General features: G+C 50.8%; 1 protein-coding gene across 5 annotated transcripts in view; it reads left to right on the forward strand.

The window, feature by feature from the left end:
* Positions 1-21,823, forward strand: part of RADIL (Rap associating with DIL domain) — a 109,901-nt gene that overhangs the window by 19,978 nt on the left and 68,100 nt on the right. The window contains exons 1-2 of one of the 5 annotated variants that reach the window (XM_012455581.3): positions 11,396-11,428; positions 16,247-16,845. In XM_012455581.3, the coding sequence (XP_012311004.2) occupies positions 16,311-16,845 (535 nt within the window). In that variant the 5' untranslated portion in view covers positions 11,396-11,428; positions 16,247-16,310. The other 4 variants (XM_012455582.2, XM_012455578.3, XM_012455579.2 and 1 more) reach the window with 4 other exon arrangements.

The following is a 21,823-nucleotide window of genomic DNA, read 5'->3' on the forward strand; positions in this document are numbered from 1 at the left end:
ATACTAAAAATATAAAAATTAGCTAGGTGTGGTGGCACATGTCTGTAATCCTAGCTGCTTGGGATGCTGAGGCACGAGAATTGCTTGAACCTGAGAAGCAGAGGTTGCAGTGAGCCGAGATCTTGCCACTGCACTCCAGCCTGGGTGACAGTGCAAGACTCTGTCTCAAAAAAAAAAAAAAAAAAAGAAAGAACCATAAAAATAGCCAATCAAAAATGAAAAAAATAAAAAGAAGTTGATGCTCTGGCTATGGAGTAGCCATTCTATTAATTATTTACTTTCTTGATAAACTTTCACTTTACTCTATGGACTCCCCCTGAATTCTTTTTTGCACGGAGTCCAAGAACCCTCTCTTGGGGTCTACATCAGACCTTTCCGGTAACACTTTTACTCAAGGCAGCTAAAAAGATCCTCCCAGTTTCAAGGGGAGGGAATGTAGACCCATTCTCCCACACCTGATAGAGGTACATTCACTCCTCTTATAGCAAGAAGAGTGCATGCAGTGGAATCTGTGTACTGAGGTGGCTATCTTCAGAAATAAATTGCAATCAGTCGGCTGGGTGTGGTGGCTCACACTTGTATTCCCACCATTTTGGGAGGCCGAGGTGGGCAGATCACAAGGTCAGGAGTTCGAGACCAGCCTGACCAACATGGTAAAATCCTCATCTCTACTAAAAATACAAAAAATTAGCTGGGCGTGGTGGTGAGTGCCTGTATTCCCAGCTACTGAGGAGGCTGAAGCAGTAGAATCACTTGAACTCAGGAGGCAGAGGTTGCAGTGAGCCAAGATTGCGCCACTGCACTCCAGCCTGGGCAACAGAACAAGACTCTGTCTCCAAAAAAAAAAAAAAAGAAGAAAAAGAAATTACAATCGGTCATAAACTCCATCATGCAGAAATCAACACTGTTAGTATGTTCTCCATATCCTGCTTGCACATATTTTAATTAATTGTTCTGATTTATTTATTTATTTATTTAGAGCAGATTCTCTCTTTGTCACCGAGGCTGGAATGCAGCGGCACAATCTCGGCTCGCTGTAACCTCTGTCTCCCAAGTTCTGGCGATTCTCCTGCCTCAGCTTCCCGAATAGCTGGGACTATAGGTGTCTACCACCACGCCCAGATAATTTTGGTATTTTCAGTAGAGATGGGGTTTCACCATGTTGGCCAGGCTGGTCTTGAACTCCTGACCTCGGGCGATTCACCTGCTTCAGCCTCCCAAAGTGCTGGAATTGCAAGCGTGAGCCACTGCTCCTGGCCTTCATTTATTTTTTATTTTGTTCTTTTAGTTCACAGATAAAAATTGTGTATATGTATCATGTATGGTGTGATGTTTTGAAGTATATATACACGGTGGAATGGCCCAATTGAGCTAATTACCATTTGCATTATCTCACTTATGTACCATATTTTGTCGTGTGAACCAAAAGTATCTGAGACAGGTCTCAATCAATTTAGAAAGCTTATTTTGCCAAGGTTAAGGATGTGCCTGTAACACAGCCTCAGGAGGTCCTGACAACATGTACCCAAGATGGCTGGGGTACAGCTTGGATTTATACATTTTAGGGAGATATGAGACATCAGTCAATATGTGTAAGATGGACAGTGGTTCAATCTAGAATGGTGAGACAAGGAGGGGTGCTTCCAGGACACAAGTAGATCAGAGACAAACAGTTGCTTTTTTTTTTTTTTTTTTAAGATGAAGTTCCGCTTTTGTCACCCAGGCTGGAGTGCAGTGAAGCAATCTCCGCTCACTGCAACCTCTGCCTCCTGGGTTCAAGCGATTCTCCTGCCTCAGCCTCCCGAGTAGCTGGGATTATAGGTGCCTGCCACCACACCTCGCCATTTTTTTGTATTTTTGGTAGAGACGGGGTTTCACAATGTTGGCCAGGCTGGTCTCAAACTCCTGTCTTCAAGTGATCCACCTGCCTCTGCCTCCCAAAGTGCTGTGATTACAGGTGTGAGCCAACACGCACAGCTTCAATTGCATTCTTTTGAGTCTTTGATCAGTTGTTCACCGAATATGCAATTTACATGTGAGAGTGGGGTAGAGGAAATAGTCATTTATGCTTTAGACTGGCTTAGTGAATGCACATTTTTATTAATACATACTAGGGCAGAGGAAGCAATCTGATATGCATTTGTCTTCGGTGGGCAGAGGGATGACTTTGTGTTCTGTCCTTTGTCCCTCGCCTGTGAAGGTCAGCTATCATTTACATTGCCAGGGTGAAATTCAACAGAACTGTTTTAGAGTAAAGATCTTGAAGCCCACAAGGTATTTTCTTGTGGACAAATTGTGAGGGAGGTATGTAGCTTTTTTTGTTTGTTTGTTTTTAAATCTTTGTAGCTATCTTATTCAGGAATAAAATGGGAAGCAGGTTTACCTGATGCAGTCCCCAGCTTGACTTTTCCCTTTGGCTTAGTGATTTGGGGGTCCCAAGATTTATTTTGCTTTCACAGTGGTGAGATTGCACATCTTTTAAAAAACATCTTGGCCAGGTGCAGTGGCTCACACCTGTCATTCCAACACTTTGTGAGGCTGAGTCAGGAGCATCACCTGAACCCAGCAGTTCGAGATCAGTCTGGGCAACATAGCTAGGCCCCCATCTCTACAAACAAAAAAATTTAGCTGCGTGTGGTGGCACATGTCTGTGGTCCCAGCTACTCAGGAGCTGAGGCGGGAGGATTGCTTGCGCTCAGTGGCTTTGATTGCATCACTGCACTCCAGCCTGGGTGACAGAGTGAGATCCTATCTCTGAAAAAACAAACAAACAAAGTGGATGGACATAATGATGTCCACCTTGCAGAGTGGAGGTGGCACGTTTACTTATCTCTGCAGATTGTATGATTCGTTCACACATCTTTCTTCGTTCTCATCGCAGACATGGCTACTTACCACCTTGAGAAGAGCATCCTATCCTGACCCCTGGACGTTGGACTTAGCCATGTGATTTGTTGCTTTTTTGTTTTGTTTTGTTTTGTTTTGTTCTTGAGGCAGAGTTTTGCTCGTTGCCTGGGCTGGAGTACAATGGCACGATCTTGATTCACTGCAGCCTCCGCCTCATGGGTTCATGCAATTCTCCTGCCTCAGCCTCCTGAGTAGTTGGGATCACAGGCATGCACCACCACGCTCAGCTAATTTTATATTTTTAGTAGAGAAGGGGTTTCTCCATGTTGGTCAGCCTGGTCTCGAACTCCCAACCTCTGGTGATCTGCGCACCTCAGCCTCTCAAAGTGCTGTGAACCACCACACTCAGCCTATTTTTTTTTTTTTTTTTTTGACACAAGGTCTTGCTCTGTCACCTGGGCTAGAGTAGAGTGATGCAATCACAACTCATTGCAGCCTCCACCTCCCAGGCTCAACTGATCCTCCTACCTCAGCCTCCCGAGTAGCTGGGGCTACAGGTGTGCACCACCACTTCTGGTTAATTTCTGTATTTGTTGTAGAGATGGGGTTTCACCATGTTGCCTAGGTTGGTCTTGAACTTCTGAACTCAAGTAATCCAACTTCCTTGGCCTCCCTAAGTGCTGGGATTATAGGCATGAGCCACTGCACCTGGCCATGTGATTTGTTTTGGTTGATGAAATGTCGGTGGGTATAACATTAGCAGATGCTTTAGGTAAACTTGTGGCTTGGCCTCTTGCATCTGCCAGCTATCATGAGAAGACTGTGCCCCTGGTAAATGCTGCTACCAGATTATGAAGGCATGTGGAGCAGATCTGAGCCCAAACCTTGCCAATTCAAACCCAGCTCTCTAGAGCCACAGGCAACCTGCAGAGCTTACCCACTCTCCATTTTTCAAAATAAACTTTGAAATTTTAGAATGTTTTCAGATTTGGAGGAAAGATGATGAACCTTGTTGGAAGTAGAAAAGTTCCTTTTTAAAGTTTCCTTTGTTGTTAAAAAAATAAGTGTGCTAATAACTTTGTTAAGCCGTATCCTATGTAGCTGTTAGACATGCCATGCTTACAGGCACACAATACACTCTATGTCCTTGTACTTTAACCAAGATATCTGTGCTGGACGTGCTCACAGCCATGTCCCAGCTCTCCATTGCTTTTACCTGTTTAGAAAAGTTTTAAGTTGTTAGCCAATCGGGTTTTAGTTTAGATTGTGAGGTCTGGCTGCAGCCAATGGAGATCAGACACAGCAGTAAGGACGACCCCAAATGTGTAAGGGATGAATTTGTGTGTTTTCCTTTGCTCGTTGTACTCTCATGGCATGATGGCTAGTGAGGGTACCCTTCCTGCAGTCCAGGAAGTAAAAATTGCATTGCTGAAGGATCCTTTGTCTCTGTGCTAATTTTTCTTTGCGGCACTGAGCATCTATTTCCAACAAACCTCAAAAACTATGCCAAGGGAAAGAATGCAGACACAAAAGGTCACATATTCTATGACTCTACTTATATGAAATATCCACAAGAGTTGTAACCACAGAGGCAGAAAGTGGATTGGTGGTTGCTGGGACCCAGGGGCAGGAGGGAATGGGGTGTGCCTGCCTAGCTGGCATGGTCTCTCCTTTGAAGGTGACAACAATTTTTTTTCTTTGAGATTGAGTCTCACTCTTTTGCCCAGGCTAGAGTGCAGTGGTATGATCTTGGCTCACTGCAACCTCCACCATTCGGATTCAAGCGATTCTCGTTCCTCAGCCTCCCAAGTAGCTGGGACTACAAGTGCACACCACCACACCCAGCTAATTTTTGTATTTTTAGTAGAGACAGGGTTTCACCATGTTGGCCAGGCTGGTCTCGAACTCCTGACCTCAAGTTATCTGCCCACCTCTGCCTCCCAAAGTTCTGGGATTACAGGTGTGAGCCACAGAGCCTGGCCAACAATATTTTAAAACTAGACAGTGGCGATGATTGAATAACACTGTGAATGCCCTAAATTCCACAGAATTATACACTTTAAAATAGTTATTTAATATGCTCTGTTCATCAGAGCGTAAGTTCCTTGAGGGTTCCTGCTCATCTCTGTAACTCCCTGTATCCTGTACATTATCAGGGACAGGAGGACCTACATCGTTGAGTGAAAATTGCTCCTCATAAGACAGGAAGAAAAATAATTGCTGAGTTTGGGCTGGGTGTGGTGGCTCACACCTATAATCTCAGCACTTTGGGAGGCCAAGGTGGGAGAATCAACTTGAGCCCGGGAGTTTGAGAACAGCCGGGAGTTTGAGACGGGCAACATAGCGAGACTCACCTGTAAAAAAAAAATTTTTTAATTAGCCATGCGTGGTGGTGCATACCTGTAGTCCAAGCTACTCGGGGGGCTGAGGCAGGAGGATCGCTTGAGCCTGGGAGGTTGAGGCTGCAGAGAGCTGTGATGGTACCACTGCACTCCAGCCTGGGCAACAGAGTGAGACTTTATCTCAGTAAAAGAACAAACAAACAATAACGCAAACAATTGCTGAGTTTGGGGCTTATGAGTTTACGAGGAATGGGTAAACCCAAAGCACTGCTATTTTTTTATTTTTTTTTGAGACAGAGTCTTGCTCTGTCACCCAGGCTGGAGTGCAGTGGTACAACCTTGACTCACTGCAGCTTCCACCTCCCGGGTTCATGCAATTCTCCCACCTCAGCCTCCCATGTAGCTGGGACTACAGGTGTGTGCCACCATGCCCAGCTCATTTTTAAATTTTTAGTAGAGTCGGAGTTTCACCGTGTTAACCAGGCTGGTCTCAAACTTCTGATCTCAAGTGGTCCTCCTGCCTTGGCCTCCCAAAGTGCTGGGATTACAGGCATGAGCCATAAGCACAGCTATTTATAGGTGTGGAGGGCCTGAAGAATGGAATCCAAGTATTAAATCACTTGTTCTGCCAGCCCCTTCTAGGGATACTGGATGTAGCAGTCTGGAAAAGAAAGGTTGGGATCTAATGCTCCCCAAGTACCTCCTAAAGCCTGCCTTCTCTCTCTTCTGGGCTCTGAAAGATCCCAGTCTCTTTGCCTCTGGACGGCCATCTCTTGGGCACCAAATGTTGGACTTTAGCCAGATCCTTTCCCTCTGGGCTCAGGTCTTTTCCTGGAGTCAGTTCCAGGATTCTGTCCCTCTCTGGTGGCCAAGCAGGACAGCTCAACCCTCCATTTTTGCCCAGTGGATTTCCAAAGATACTTAACCCGACAGTTCAAAAACTGCCCAGGACCCAGGTGCCGGAATATAGAGATGAATACAGCTTTGGACTTTCCCTGGAGGGAGGGGGTAAGAGTGGAAGGAAATCTATTCCATTCCTTCATCTACTCATTTAACAAATATTTATTGAGCACCTGCTAGGTGCCAAGTATAACAGTAAACAAGACACATGAAGCCCTTGCCTTCCAAGAACACAAATTCTAGTGTATGTTAAATACATAAGCAAGTACGTTGACCTGGTGATAAAGTCTATGAATTAAATAAAGCAGGTGGCCAGGTGTGGTGGCTTACACCTGTGATCCCAGTACTTTAGGAACCAAGATGGGAGGATCACTTAAGGCCAGGAATTTGAAACCAGTCTGGGAAACACAAGGAGACCCCAATCTCTACAAAAAATAAAAATAACAAAATTAGCCAGACATGTAGTCCCAGCTACTCAGGAGACTGAGGTGGGAGGATCATTTGAGCCTGGAAAGCACAGGATGCGGTGAGCTATGATCATACCACTGCATTACAGCCTGGGCAGCAAAGCCAAGACTCTCTCCTTCTCTCTCTCTCCCTCTCTCTCTCTCTCTCTCTCTATATATATATATATATATACACACACACAGATATATAATTTACATATATATGTAAATTAAACAGATAATAAAATCGAGAAAGACTCGGGGGTGATAGTCAAGAGGTGATCAGAAGACAGGAAGGGAGATGAGTTTTTGCACTGGGAAGGGGCCCAGCATGAAAACACAGAGGGGAGGCTGTGGGGTCAGGAGATCAAAAGAGAAAAGGTCTCAGAGAAGGGAGATGACCTCAGTGTGCATGAAAAAAGAAGCTCCAAGCGGCTGGAGTGCCAAGGCCAAGGAAGAGAGTAGTTGGAGCAGGGTTTTGCAAGCCCTACTTTATTCTAAGTGCAAAAGGAAAAGTCATTAGAGGGTTATAGGTGGAGGAGTAATAACATCTGGCTTATGTTTAAGGAACATAGTGTGATTAATGTGGGTTTGCTTAATAAAAAGGTAACAAAATAACAGACTGTGGGAGCATAGAAGAGGGCATGTAGCCAAGTCTAGGGGACAGGAAGATCTTCCCGGATAAGGGGTATTAGTTATCCATTGCTGCATAACGAACTGCTCTCAAAACTTAGTAGCTGAGGTCAATAATAAACATTTATTAGCCAGGTGGAGTGGCTCACGCCTGTCATCCCAGCACTTTGGGAGGCAGAAGTGGGCGGATCACCTTAGGTCAGGAGTTCGAGACCAGCCTGGCCAATATGGCAAAACCCCATCTCTACTAAAAATACAAAATTAGCTGGGTGTGGTGGCATGCGCCTGTAATCCCAGTTACTCAGAAGGCTGAGGCGGGAGGATCACTTGAACCTGGGAGGTAGAGGTTGCAGTGAGCTGAGATTGTGCCATTGCACTCTAGCCTGGGCGACAGAGTGAGCCTCCACCTCAGAAAACAAAAACAAAAACAAAAAAACATTTATCATCTCATAGTCTTCGAGGGTTGGGAATTTGGGAGTAGCCTTGCTGCAGGGAGGGGGAGATATTTTGGCTCAGAGTTCTTCATTGGAGTTCAGTTAGGATGTCAGTCACCTAAAGTCTCCTGGGGCTGAAGGACTCACACGCAACATGGCTCACTGACGTGGGTGGCGAGTTCACCTGGCTGTTGGTGGACGCCTTAGCTTCTCGCCATATGGACCTCTGTAGAGCTGCTTGAGTGTCCTCCCAACATGGCAGCTGGCTGACCTCAGAGCTAGTGATCTAAGAGAGAGCAAGGGCTTCTTTCATTATCACGTTTCCTTATCACGTCTTTCATTATCACGTTCCGGGAGTCACAATACCATTTTGGCAACATCTTACTGGTTACACAAGTCGGCCCTATTCAACCTGGGCCTACACAGGAGTGTGAAAACCAAGAGGTGGAAATCACTGGGGCCCATCTTGGAGGTTGGCTTGTCTAAGTCTCAAAGGATGAGTACAAATTAGCCAGGTAATGAAGGTTGCTGTTATGGTCTGAATTTTGTCCCCCTAAAATTCACGTGTTGAAGCCCCGACCCCTCACACCTCAGAATGTGACTATACTTGGAGACAAGTCCTTTAAAAAGATGATTAAGTTATAATGAGGCTGTTAGGTTGGTCCCTAGTCTAATCTGACTGTTGTCCTTATGAGAAGAGGAGATTGGGCCGGGTGTAGTGATGGTTCACGCCTGTAATCCCAGCACTTTGGGAGGCCAAGGTGGGAGGATCACCTGAAGTCAGGAGTTCAATATCAGCCTGGCCAACATGGTGAAACCCCATCTCTACTAAAAATACAAAAAATTAGCTGGACGTGGTGGCAGGTGCCTGCAATCCCAGCTACTCGGGAGGCTGAGGCAGGAGAATCGCTTGAACCCAGGAGGTGGAGGTTGCAGTAAGCCCAGATCGCACCACTGTACTCCAGCCTAGGTGACAGAGCAAAACTCTGTCTCAAAAAAACAAAGAGGAGATTGAACACACAGAGAGACAGCCAGGAGGTGCACACCCAGAAGAAAGGCCATGTGGGGACACAGCCAGAATGTGGCCATCTGCGAATCAAGGAGAGAGGCCTCTCAGGAAGCTGAACCTGCTGACAGCTTGACCTTGGACTTCCAGCCTCCAAACTGCAAGACAATCCATTTCTGTTTTTTGAGCCACCCAATCTGGAGTTTTGTTATGGCAGCCGGGGCAATCTCATATAGTTGGGAAAGGTGTTTCAAGGTCGAGGGACTGGCCTGAGCAAAGATATAGAGGCATGAAACAGCATATTCATACAAAAAAAAAAAAAAAAAAAAAAAAAATCAGCATTACTAGATCCAGAAGCAATCCACAAAATTTTTCTATAGAGGTCCAGATAATATTTTAGACATTTAGGACTGTAAAATCTTGGTTGCAGGAAAGCAGTCGTAGATAATATCTAGACAAATGAGGGTAACTGTGTTTGAATAAAACTTTATTTACAAAGACAGAAGGCAGCCCAGATCTGGCCCATGGGTTGTACTTATCTTGCCCCTGTGGAAGTGTGGGGAGTGTGGGAGATGGGCCAGGGGCAGGGTGAGGAATATTTCAGTAGGAAGACCCTGGCCTGAACCCAGACTCCTCTTCAGCTCTGATCATTTTGTCTCTTCATGTGTTCCTGAATTGAAATATTCAAGCATATCATTCCTTTCAAGCATCCCGTCCCAGGGCAGGTGATGAGGTTGGTGTGTTTACAGAAGGTCCTGTATTCCTGGCTCAGTTCTTGGCTCCACCTCTAGCAGCCTGACCCCTCTGTGCCTCTATTTTCTCATCTGAAAAACGGGAATATTACCAAACAAAAGGGTTCCGTGCTTGCTGTGCTAGAAGCCAATCTTGGCCAGGTGCAACAGCTCACGCCTGTAATCCCAGAACTTTGGGAGGCAGAGGTGCGTGGATTAACTGATGTCAGGAGTTCAAAGCCAGCCTGGCCAACATGCCGAAACCCCGTCTCTATTAAAAATACAAAAATTAGCTGGGCATGGTGGCAGGTGCCTGTAATCCCAGCTACTCAGGAGGCTGAGGCAGGAGAATCACTTGAACGCAGGAGGCAGAGGTTGCAGTGATTGTGCCATCACACTCCAGCCTGGGTGACAAGAGGAAACTTTGTCTCAAAAAAAAAAAAAAAAAAAAAAAAGCCAATCTCACTGCACTAAGTTTTTGAGACAAAAGCTTTTATTGTGAGTTGATCAATAAGGAGACAGGAGCCTGGCTCAAATCTGTCTCTCTGTGCTGGCTTTAAGGCAGTATTTTATTAGAAAAGATTTAGGAGGTGGATTTTAGGATTAGCAGGTGATAGGTAGAGGAAAGGGGAGGGCTGAAATGTCTCAGACATCTCTGTCTCACAAGAATTGATGTGAGCATTAAGTGAGGTGGCCGAGGTTGCCTAGGGCATGGCACACGGAAAGTCATCAATGTTTATTCCCACACCCGTCAATGTCTATTTCTACCTCCATTGTGAATATGGGGTCATTACTACTGGAAATCACACCATGATAGCTGTCCACAAAAAGGTTCACTCCCGGGCTAGGGGCAGTGGCTCACACCTGTAATCCCAGCACTTTGGGAGGCTGAGGCGGGCAGATCACGAGGTCAAGGGATTGAGATCATCCTGGCCAACATGGTAAAAACCTGTCTCTACTAAAAATACAAAATTAGCTGGACGTGGTGGCGAGCACCTGTAGTCCCAGCTACTCGGGAGGCTGAGGCAGGAGAATCGCTTGAACCCAGGAGGCAGAGGTTGCAGTGAGCAGAGATTGTACCACTGCACTCCAGACTGAGAAACAGAGTGAAACTCCATCTCAAAAAAAAAAAAAAAAAAGGTTCACTCCCAGGGCCTGGGTTCTGCATATTGATTCCAAGCCACCTGAATCTCCCAGCTCCAGCCCACATTCCTCAAAGGGAAAATCCCGGCCAAAGTGCTGAGGACACAGCTGGTTTTTAAACAAGTCCCCAGGGAGGGTAGTTGGGGCCACAGCCCAGAGCTGACCTGGCCTTTTTTTTGCATCATTGTAAGCAGGAGTGCATGACCTGATTTGTCTTTTAAAACTCTGAGTGAGAGACAGATTGTAGGGGAGAGGGAATTCCTCCCTTCTTCCTTTTCAATGTCTTAGATGTTCATTAATTGGGGGTCACGGCTCTACCCTCCTCTACACCCATTCACTGGGCTACTAGAAGGTTAGATCTCGAAATAGCCCACCCAACCGCGGAAGCCCAGAGACTACAAGCAACTCAGGGACACAGAACCGGCCCCGCCCTTCCTGCAGGGACCCCCTCTTTAAACTGCTGTCAGGTGGGCTGTAAACCCCGCCTCTCCACAATCAACCTCACCACTTCCTTCAAAACCCCGCCCCTCCTTGTGAGGCCTCGCCCCCTCGAGGCCGCATCCCCGTCCATTGAGTGGCCGGCAGGAGGCGCCAGAGCACAGCCCACCTTTACTAGTATGTTAGCCCCGCCCCTCTCCTCGGGGCCCCGCCTCCTCGAGGCTTTGATCTGCCTATTGGAAGCCGAGGCCCAGCTCCAGCCCGCCTTTTCTCGCCCGCCCCTTCCCCTCAGGACCTTGTTTCTGCCTATTGGGCGCCGAGGTGCCCGCTCCAGTCGCCTCTTCTCGCCCCGCCCCTCCCTTGGTGGCCCCGCCCCCGCGAGGCCCCACTCCGTGCGTTGTGCGGCCGGCAGGAGGCGCAGCGGCACGCGCGGGTCTGGGCGCCGGCCCCGGCCAACGGCGGGTGGGAGCAGCGCGGGAACGTGGTGGCGCGGCGGGCTGTGCCTGAGGTGAGTGCGGGGTGCGCGAGGAGTGGCTGCGGAGGTGGGGTGGCTCGCAGGGGGCGCTGCTCGGCCGCTGCCGGGGGCCCGGGGTGCGGAGGCCTCAGGGCGCACTCCGGAACCCTCCTGCGCTCGGGTCGGGGCGCGGAGGGCAGGCTTGCTCAGTTGCCATGGAAACCGACCGGCTCTCGGGCCCGGCCTGGTCGAGGGGACTGCATTCGGAGGCCAGCGAGCGCGGGCAAGGGCTGCCCAGACTTCGGGGGTCCAGGTGTCCGCGCTGCCATCCTCCGCGAGCCCCTGAGTCTGGCCGTCCGCGCTGGCCCCGGACCCTGAACTCCAGGGGACTCTCGGCCCTCAGTTTCCCCGGCTGTGCCCTGGAGGGGGACGTTCGTCTCGAGGTTGGGGGGCGCCGCGAGGGAGCGGGCCTCAGGGTTCCGCGCGCTCTCACACCCGGGCCGACGAGACGTCCCCAGCACGCACCCCTTCGCGGTTGCAGCCAGATCCCCACCCGTGCGCCAGCTCAAAGCCTTGTTTCCCGGTTATTTCTGTACCATTTCCAGCCCCTCGATAAATAACTGCATTCAAGAAAACAGATGCTGAGCCGAGCCCCTGTGGCCCCGCAGGAGGAGCCCGTTGGTGGGGTTGGCAGGACCCTGGCCGAGCTGCGGACCTGCCTGCGCTGCCCTGTCGCCTGTCAAGTGTTTAGCTAATCTGAATTGCACAAAAGAATGTGATTGTTCATGTCCCCGGGTTAACATGGGCCACCTCTTGTGAATTCCAGACAGGAACCAGTCTTGAAAGTCCCTTTTGCTGGGGGACAAGTCAGTCCCCTCTGCAGCACCTAGCAGGTCAGCATTAAATCTGATGGAATTATGTTTGCTTTTGAAAGCGTGGCTCCGGCTGGGGCAGTAAAGATAGGATTCATGGAAGGAGGGCAGAGGGCAGGGTGGGTGAAGCCTGCTCTTGGTTTTCCCTCCTGCTGGAAATCATAATGGGTTCCACATTGTCCTGTTGGAGCAGAGAGATCACTCCACCCATGTTGTCAGCGCAGCCCTGACCTAACTCCCTGGACTCGCGGCTAGGACTTGAGCTTGTTTTTCATCAGAAACTGGACCCTTCCTTCAGAACAAGAGAAAACATTCTCTAAGAGCAGCACCAGCCAGCGCCCCACACCCTCGCTGTCCAAGCCCTGAGCTTTTCCCAAGTATTTGTGTCACAGAGGAGCAAATGGGGCAGAAGAGACTGGTCGCACTTTCAGAAAAACAGATCTGGTTACCCAGAGTGTGCACCGCTCTCTGGGTCGGATTTTCCTGCACTCCTCTTGGCCTTTTAAAAAAACGAGTCCGTCGCATTCTCACAAACAGGCCGGTCCCTGCCTTCGGGGATTCGGAAGCTGGCTGCATGTGAGCAAGGGGGCACCCTCTGGGCTGGCGAAGGGAGGATGGCCACACTGGGAGAAAGGCTTTCTGAAAACCCCAAAACAGATAAGGTTTGTGTGCACAGGGACTTCTGGGGGCTTAAGAAGGAGTTACTGGAAAGGAGTGAATCACGTTCTCTCTGCTTACATTTTCTCCTGTCTCATGATGCTGCTAAGTCTGCCTCTGCCTTCGAAGCCTGCTCGAGTTTTCAGAGAAACTGCTGGAAAAGTAGAGGTGGGGGCGTGCGGGGAACGACACTGTGGAAGTTGAAGCTTCCAAGGCTCTGGGTGGGGACCTAGCAGTCGTGTGTTTGTAATTTTCCATTTGTTTTTTTATTAAGGAAGAATTGTGTAAATGTCAGACCTTACAAAACCGATATCCACCCCTGGGCTCCGAAATATCAACTCACTTCTCCATTGTATTTGGGGGCCTTTTTATAATTTTGGTCCTTTTTTTTTTTTTTTTTGAGATGGAGTCTCACTCTGTTGCCCAGGCTGGAGTGCAGTGCTGCTATCTCGGCTCACTGCAACCTCCGCCTCCTGGATTCAAGCGATTCTTCTGCCTCAGCCTTCTGAGTAGCTGGGACTATAGGTGCACACCATGCCTGGCTGATCTTTTATTTTTATTTTCTGTAGAGATCAGGATCTTGTTATGTTGCCCAGGCTAGTCTTGAACTCCTGACCTTAAGCCATTCTCCTGTCTTGGCCTCCTGTCTTGGCCTCCCATCTGGAGGCCTTTTAAACACTTGCCTCTGCTTTTCATTACTTTTCTGTGACGTGGGCTTTCTCCTGCATGGAGGGGGCTTCCCCAGTTTTTGGTGTCATGCGTACATCAGCATTCAGACTTCATTGCCAGAGGCAGAGGTTTCCTGAGCCACAGTTGCCTGGTGGCAGAGGCTGTACTGTCCACAACCTAGAGTTTGGCTTGGCACCCTGGGGAACCTCCTTTGGAAATGTCCACTGTGAGAAGGTGGTCGCTGATCCTCTGGCAGTGTGTGCTGGCTGGAGGCTTCTAAGCCGGGGCGTCTGGAGAAGCGCTTGCGGGCTTTGTGCAGCTCTCATGGATGGTTAATAAGGTGCTGGCTGGAGAGGCTCTTGAGGGGTTTTGTTCTCTGATTCCAGGTACTCACTTTGAAAACTGACCACAGGAGGCTGAGGTCAGACTCGAGGGCATTTTGAAGCTGCCGGTGTGGTGTGCCCAGGCAAAGCCACACATTTGTGATGTGAGCACTGTCTGAAAATGCTTTTGTTGTAAGTTAAATTGAGGCCTTTGACGAGTCCGTTGGGGAAGCTGCAGCCGGCTCTGAGCTGCTTAGGATTTGACAAGGAGACTCGTTGCACCGTCCTCAGAGGAAGAGAAACAAAGGCTTTCCTCCTTTATGGCCTGGCTTGCTGGGGCCAAAGAGAACCTGGAGGCTGTGTCTATCTGCTCATAACCTGTACTGCGATCTCCATGACACCTGTTATAGCAAGTTCACGTCTTCAGAAAGCCAGGCTCAATGAAAGGCTTTGCCATGGTGAACTGTCAGCAGTGGGCTGTGGGAACAGAAGAAGTGGCAGCCACCCACCCCGCAGGGCAGATGTCCGCGTTCACGACCCAGTCGTTGGTGTGCGAAGCTGTTGGAAGTATTTTTGAAGAGTTCAAGGTCCTTGGAGAAAGTGCAGCTGCTGGCTGACCTGGGCTGGTTCTGGAGGAAGCGCATGGTGGTCTGATTTCAGGAGTCATCCATGACCGCCCTGGTTAGCAGTGAGAGGCTCCAGAAAAGATGACCGATGCCTCGGCGATATTAGAAAGAGTCCAGTCTGCAGTGTCAGCTTTGGAGGCTGGGACGGTTCCACTGTTTAGTTCCCTAAGGGAGAGTGTGACTCCTTGTCTTTGGAGGGGTTCCCTGGTTGCTTTCTCCAGCCCTCGGCAGCCACCGTCCTTTCTAGATGCCTTCTGCAGTGCCCACTGCGTGAGGAGTGAGTCAGGCCTGGACAGTGTCAGTTGACTGCTGCCGAGTTTAGTGCTGACCCGGGTCTCAGTGGCGGGCGACCAGTGACTCGGTCCACTCTTTGCAGAGCTTTTCAGAAAACGGGCTTTCCTCGGGGCTCATTCGTCTGCCGCCTTTGTCTTTGATGAGAACCTGAGCACAGAAGTGGGCTGCAGGAATCAGGAGATGTGCACGCTGTTTTCCAGCGTTTCCCTGCATTGTGTTCAAGCCTCACCTTTTGCAAATCGGAGACCTGCCTTCCTTTTTCTCTGCCCTCCTGCCCCCACAGAGGTTCTGGAGGGAGACTGAGAAACCCTCTGGAACTCCTGGCCCTGGGCACACTAAGGACATTGGAAGTGTGATTGTATGACACGCCAACGTGTCCCGAGACTGTTTTCCTAGTTTACCCAGGAGACTGCATCTCTGTGGCCTGGAGCGCCGGGCACCCCAGCCTATGGTGGGCGGGATGCATGCATTCCGGCCATGCCTGCACCAGCTCTAGAGGGGCCCTTTGTGCCCGCTGTGCTTGTGAGGCCACTCAGCGCTGTGGTCCCAGGGAGTGTCTCCTTCAAGCCAGGACGATAGGTCTCTTGCCCAGAGAGGTAGATTCTGGGGGTTTGTGTCTGGAATGTCTGATGGTTGGTTCTGTTAATGTGGCTGCAATTTGCCAGTTTTCCTGGCTCCACCGTGTTTGTGATCCATTTCCCGCATTGCAGCCTGTGGTGGAGGAGACATGGGGTTTGTGGAGAAGTGAAGCTTTGCCCTCGGGCTGCCTGCTGCTCTTCTGCGGCTGTGGTGGTGCCGGGGGTAGCTCTGGGTGGGACGTTCCTTGATGCTCACCACACGCAGGCATTGCACCCAGCACTTCCCAGAAATCCAAGCCCCCACAGTGGAGTGTATCTTACTGTGGCGACCTCATCGTGTTTCGCAGTAATGGCTTTCCTTGAAGGACATCTAGCCTGTTGAGACCTCTCTGTCTCTGGTGGCCCTGAGAGCTCCAACCACATCCTTTGCTCAGGTGCTCTGTGAGGATTGGGCCCCTGGTGGCAGGTCTGTGGGGCCAGGATGCCCACGGCCTGTTATGACCATTAGGTTTTCAGATGTGGTCTTGCTCTGTTGCCCGGGCTGGAGGGCCATGGCATGATCATAGCTTGCTAAAACCTTGAACTTCTGGGCTCAAGCCATCCTCCAGCCTCAGCCTTCAGAGCAGTGGGTACTACAGGTGCACGCCACCACAGCTGGCTAATTTTTTAATTTTCTGTAGAGACGGTGTCTTACTATGTTGCCCAGGCTGGTCTGGAACTCCCAGGCTAAAATGATTGTCCTGCCTTGGCCTCCCAAAACGTGGGGATGACAGGCAGGAGCCACCACTTGTGGCTTCATTTGCTATTGGTGCTTGTGATGGGTGGCGCTAACCTCTCTCACTTTTTCTCCCAGGCCACAGCTCCCTAGCATCCTTTGGCTGAAGCCCCCGGTCCTTGTCCATGAAGCGTCACCCACCATGTTTTATGGGACACACTTCATCATGTCCCCGCCCACCAAGAGCAAGCTGAAGCGACAGAGCCAGCTGTTGTCCAGCATGCTGTCCCGGACGCTGAGCTACAAGTACCGGGACCTGGACTCCACCTTCTCCAGCCTGGGTGCCAGCGACGACCCTGCTGAGCTCTCCACCCAGCTCTCGGCCCCTGGTGTCCTGAAGGTGTTTGGGGACAGTGTCTGCACAGGAACTCACTACAAAAGTGTCCTGGCCACCGGCACCTCCAGTGCCCGTGAGCTGGTGAAAGAGGCACTGGAGCGGTATGCCCTGGACTCTGGGCAGGCCGGCCAGTACGTGCTGTGTGACGTGGTGGGCCAAGCCGGTGATGCTGGGCAGCAATGGCAGGCCCAGTGCTTTCGGGTTTTTGGGGACAGTGAGAAGCCCCTCTTGATCCAGAAATTATGGAAACCCCGAGAAGGTTTATCCCGGAGGTTTGAGCTGAGGAAGAGGTCGGACGTGGAGGAGCTGGCAGCCAAGGAGGTGGATACCATCACGGCAGGTGAGGAGGGCGGCAGGTTCAGGAAGAGCCTTGGGTCTGAGTGCTGAGGCCAGCCGGGGGAGGGGCAGAAGGAGTGGCGCAGGGACGCTCCTGGGGCAGGCTAGCTCTGCGGGAGGCAGTCGGAGCCCGTGTCCTGGATGTTTGAAGGCTTCCTCTTTTGTTTTCTGAGACAGGGTCTTGCTCCATTACCCAGGCTGGAGTGTAGCAGTGAGCAGTAGCACAGCTCACTGCAGCCTCAACCTCCTGGGCTCAAGTGATCCTCCTGCCTCAGCCTCCTGAGTAGCTAGGACTTTTTAGGTACATCACTACACCCAGCTAATTTTTTTTTTTTTTTGAGATGGAGTCTCACTCTGCCTCTTGGGTTCAAGCGACCGTGCCCAGCTGATTTTTGTATTTTTAGTAGAGACAGAATTTCACTATGTTGGCTGGGCTGGTCTCGAACTCCTGACCTCAAGTGATCCGCCCACCTTGACCTCCCAAAGTGCTGGGATTACAGGCTTGAGCCACCGCGCCTGGCGCTAATTTTTTACTTTTTGTAGAGATAGGAGTCTCACTGTGATACCCAAGCTAATTTTGAACTCCTGGCCTCAGTGATCCTCCTACCTTGGCCTCCCAAAGAAGGCTTCTTCTTGAACTCACCGTTTTCACCTCAGGTGTCTGTGAAGTCGTAGTTTGTCTACGTGGCAGGAGGCTGGCTGGTGTTCCTCAGTGGCTGGTGTTCCTCAGTGATATATTCTTGCAATGTTTGAGGCCATATCTGTTCTTTTATCTGATCAGATCATTGTCCAACTCTCCAGCAGTCATCTCATTGACCACAGCAACCACGTGAGCCTTGTTAAATCAGGGTCACGGCAAGTCCCTTGGCACCTGCGACCTTGTTGGGGAGTTTTTGGGGCAATCAAATGAAAAGACAATCAAGGAAGCTGTCCCAGGTGAAAACCTATGCGGCATTGCAGGGTTGCAAGGTCTCCAGAGGTGACCAGGTTGCGCTTGGCATGCCACGGGTCTGTGGGTACCTGGGCGGTCAGAGGCCTTCCTGAGGAGGGCCCAGCCACGGCAGCTGGTCATCATCCAGTCCGAGGGTGCCGAGAGTGGGAGCAGCCTGCTCCAGGCTTGAGAGCCCCATGACCTGGGCCCGTTGTTTGTGCCTGGTTATTTATTCAATGATGGAAAGAAGTTGATTATCTTAATAGGTATGTGTCATAAAAAATAATTTTGGCCCCATGTGGTAGCTCACACCTGTAATCCCAGCACTTTAGGGATTACAAAGTAATTACAAAGGGATCGCACCTGTAATCCCAGCAAATTAGCCAGGCATGGTGGTGTGCACCTGTAGTCCCAGCTACTCGGGAAGCTGAGGTGGAAAGATTGCTTGAGCTGTGGAGGCAGATGCTGCAGCTAGGATCACACCACTGCACTCCAGCCCAGGCAACAGAGTAAGACCATGTCTCAAAAAAAGAAAATTAAAAACAGTAACTTCAGGGTACTTTAATTATGAGTCTTAAAGTCTGCTCAGACAAGCACCCCCGACTGTCTGTACCTGGGGGCCCTTCCTCCACCCCAAAGGCCGCTGCTTCTGGGATTTGGTTTTCATCCTGTCCCTGCTGTATCATGATCCAGTGGCCCCTCGGAGGGACCAGTTATCCAGTGGCAGAGAAGGGGTCCCTCCCCTCCTGATTCAAAAAGACCTCCTGTGAGGCCGGGAAACCTGAATGGGAAGAGGTTCATGCTGGGATGTACTCTGCACAGAAACAAAGGGTCTTCAGTGTCAGACACAGAATTTTAGTTATTCTTCTGCCCTGCGTTGCTGCTGCCAAGTGGAGGGCAAAGAGTGAGTGGGACAGGGCCATCTCAGGGCTGTAGAGTATGGGCCGGGGCTGCTGCTGTGTGGCCGGGGTTCAGCCTGGCCAGTCCTGAGGCCATTGCGTTCTGCATCACTGGGTGAGGAGGAGCTTTGGGGAAGCCCACCTGCTGGCACCGGTGATGGGTGATTGCCGTTGTAGGATGGGCAGGGCCAGACTGCACATTGCAGGAGAAAGGAGCTTGTCTGAGGCTCATATGCTTCTTTTTTTTTTTTTTTGAGTTGGAGTCTCTGTCACCCAGGCTGGAGTGCAATGGTATGATCTTGGCTCACTGCATCCTCTGCCTCCTGGGTTCAAACAATTCTCCTGCCTCAGCCTCCCGAGTAGCTGGGATTACAGGTGTGTACCACCATGCCTGGCTAATTTTTCTATTTTTAGTAGAGACAGGGTTTCACCATGTTGGCCAGGCTTGTCTCGAACCCCTGACCTCAGGTGATCTGCCTGCCTCGGCCTCCTAAAGTACTGGGATTACAAGTGTGAGCCACTGCACCTGGCCAAGCTCATGCACTTCTTTTGGAGTCATTCCTGGCACGTTATTCAGGGCAAGCAAAAGTGCACCTGCTTACAGCCTGTCTAACTTGGTGCTGGTTTTCAAAACTTGCCAAAGAGTCCATCAGGTTGCCCAGCCATACTAACACACTCGTCTGGGCTGCGGCAGGTTGTGTTACCTGCCTAGAGCCAGCCCCCTGGGCCCTGGGGACTCATCCTTCCTTGCTGACCTTATTATCTGGCTGTGGCCCGGGGACTCCTGTGCCCCCCTGGCCATGCCAAGAAGGTTCACAGAGGTGGCTGGGTGGTTTGAGATGGAGCAGCTGGTACAGGCATGCACACATGCTTCCGCTCATACAGAACGGTTATTGAGCCTCTGCATGGAGCCAGGGGAAGGCTAGACTTGGGGATCCCCATGTGGATAAACCAGGCTTCTCTGGGGAGGACGCTGTACAGACCCCGCTACCGCCGGACACCCCTACCCCACGCCCAGAACCTTTGCGCTAGAGCATGTTCGGTTGTTGTGGTGACACATGGGTACCCAGACATGGGAATGTCCACACAGGTGCGCACACTCTCGAAGTCTCCCACTTGGAACTGTTCCCACATGAGGCACCTGTGCGGCCTTTCCGTGGATTGGAGGTGGCCTCTGTGCACATCCTGGGAGCTTGCCTGAGAAGTCTCTCTTGCTGACTTGGAGGCACGGAATGGGGAGTGCTGAGCTGTTGTGTCGTGTCCCGCGCCCCCCTCAGTGAGTCTGCAGCCTGCGCTAGGTGCTTCCTCCCTCACCCCTCTCAGGGGAATGACTGAGAGCCAGAGAAGGGGAGGCGGTGAGAAGCCGAGGGGTTGTTCACTGTAGCAGCTTCTCCAGCAGCCGTGGGCGCCACCTGTCTCAGGTTGGAGTGATGCAGAAGAATCCTGGTGGGGGAGGCTTTCCTAAAACCTGCCGTGTCCTTTCCCTTACATGCCCCCAGTGATGGGGAGCTCTGCACCTCCCAGCAGCCATCTGTCCTGCGCCTCCTTGGGCCCTGCCTCAGCCTCCCAAGTAGCTGGGATTACAGGCATGCACCATCATGCCTGGCTAATTCTTTTATATTTTCAGTAGAGATGGGGTTTCACCATGTTGGTCAGACCGGTCTCGAATTACTGACCTCAAATGATCTGCTGGCCTCACCCTCCCAAAGTGCTTTGGACAAAGTGTTTGTCCTGAGAGTGGTCCTCAGTGTGTGGCATGCGTCACGTGTCGCTGCAGAGGGCGGGGGCCTGCAGTGAAACAAATCCTACTGAAGTGGGTGCTGTAGTTTCAGAAGGACGGCAAGACGGCATGTGCCTCTGCAGGCAGGCCAGTGAGGTCCCGCTCACGCCAGGGCCCCTTCATCTCCTGCATTCTTTCCCCAGAGGACCCAGCATGGGGCTGTCCCTGCTCTCTGGTGAGAGAACAGTCCGACCTCATCTGGAAAAAGTGGCAAAAAAGGGAAGGAACCTTTGGCCTATGCGTGTGTGTCCATGTGTGCATGTGTGTGTGTCCAGGTGGTGTGCATGTGTGCATGTGTGTGTCTGTGTCCGTGTGTGTGAACGAGTCTGCCCCAGTTGCTGAACACAGTAACACTGTTTTTCTATAATTTCCAGTTATTGCTCCTACGGTGAGAGTCACACTTGGCCAGGCGCAGTAGCTCATGCCTCTAATCCCAGCACTTTGGGAGGGTGAGGCCAGCAGATCATTTGAGGTCAGTAGTTCGAGACCAGTCTGACCAACATGGTGAAACCCCATCTCTACTGAAAATATAAAAGAATTAGCCAGGCATGATGGTGCACGCCTGTAATCCCAGCTACTTGGGAGGCTGAGGCAGGAGAGTCGCTTGAACCTGGGAGAGGGAGGTTGCAGTGAGCCGAGATAGCACCACTGCACTCCAGCCTGGGTGACTGAGCGAGACTGACTCAAAAAGAAAAACAGGCCGGGCATGGTGGCTCACGCCTATAATCCCAGCACTTTGGGAGGCCAAGGTGGGCGGATCACAAGGTCAGGAGATTGAGACCATCCTGGACAACATGGTGAAACCTGTCTCTACTGAAAGACAAAAAAAATAGCTGGGCGTGGTGGCACATGCCTGTAGTCCCAGCTACTCAGGAGGCTGAGGCAGGGGAATTACTTGTACCCGGGAGGTGGAGGTTGTAGTGAGCCAAAATCACGCCACTGTACTTCAGCCTGGTGACAGAGCAAGACCCCGTCTCAAAAAAAAAAACCAGAGTCATGCTGGTCTGAGTTGGGCTAACAGGTTGCACCATTTCAGAGGAAGCATTTCGCCAGAGCCTCTCAGGCCTCTCCCCTGCCCCTTCACTGGGACTCCCCTGCAGAGTCAGGTGGGCAGGGTGAGTCAGCCAGGTGCTTCCTGCCGGAGGTCAGTCATCATTTTCTTCACTGCTGCCCACCTGTAGAAATGCACACAGGCACTTTGGGTGTTTGTTCTCCATAAACATTGCTCTTCATAGCTGTCAGGCTCCCCCTGGTTTCCAGAGTCACAAAACCTAGAGGGTCTCTTCCAGGAGGGGGCTGGTGCCGGAGGAGTGAGTGGGCTCGAAGTGGTTCTTACCCTCTTTTCCCAGAAGGCTGGTATTTAGGGCTGTTG

This window comes from Aotus nancymaae, unplaced genomic scaffold (assembly GCF_030222135.1).
Source record: "Aotus nancymaae isolate 86718 unplaced genomic scaffold, 86718_ANA_hifiasm-v0.15.2.pri h1tg000015l_0, whole genome shotgun sequence".
Lineage (NCBI taxonomy): Eukaryota > Metazoa > Chordata > Mammalia > Primates > Aotidae > Aotus > Aotus nancymaae.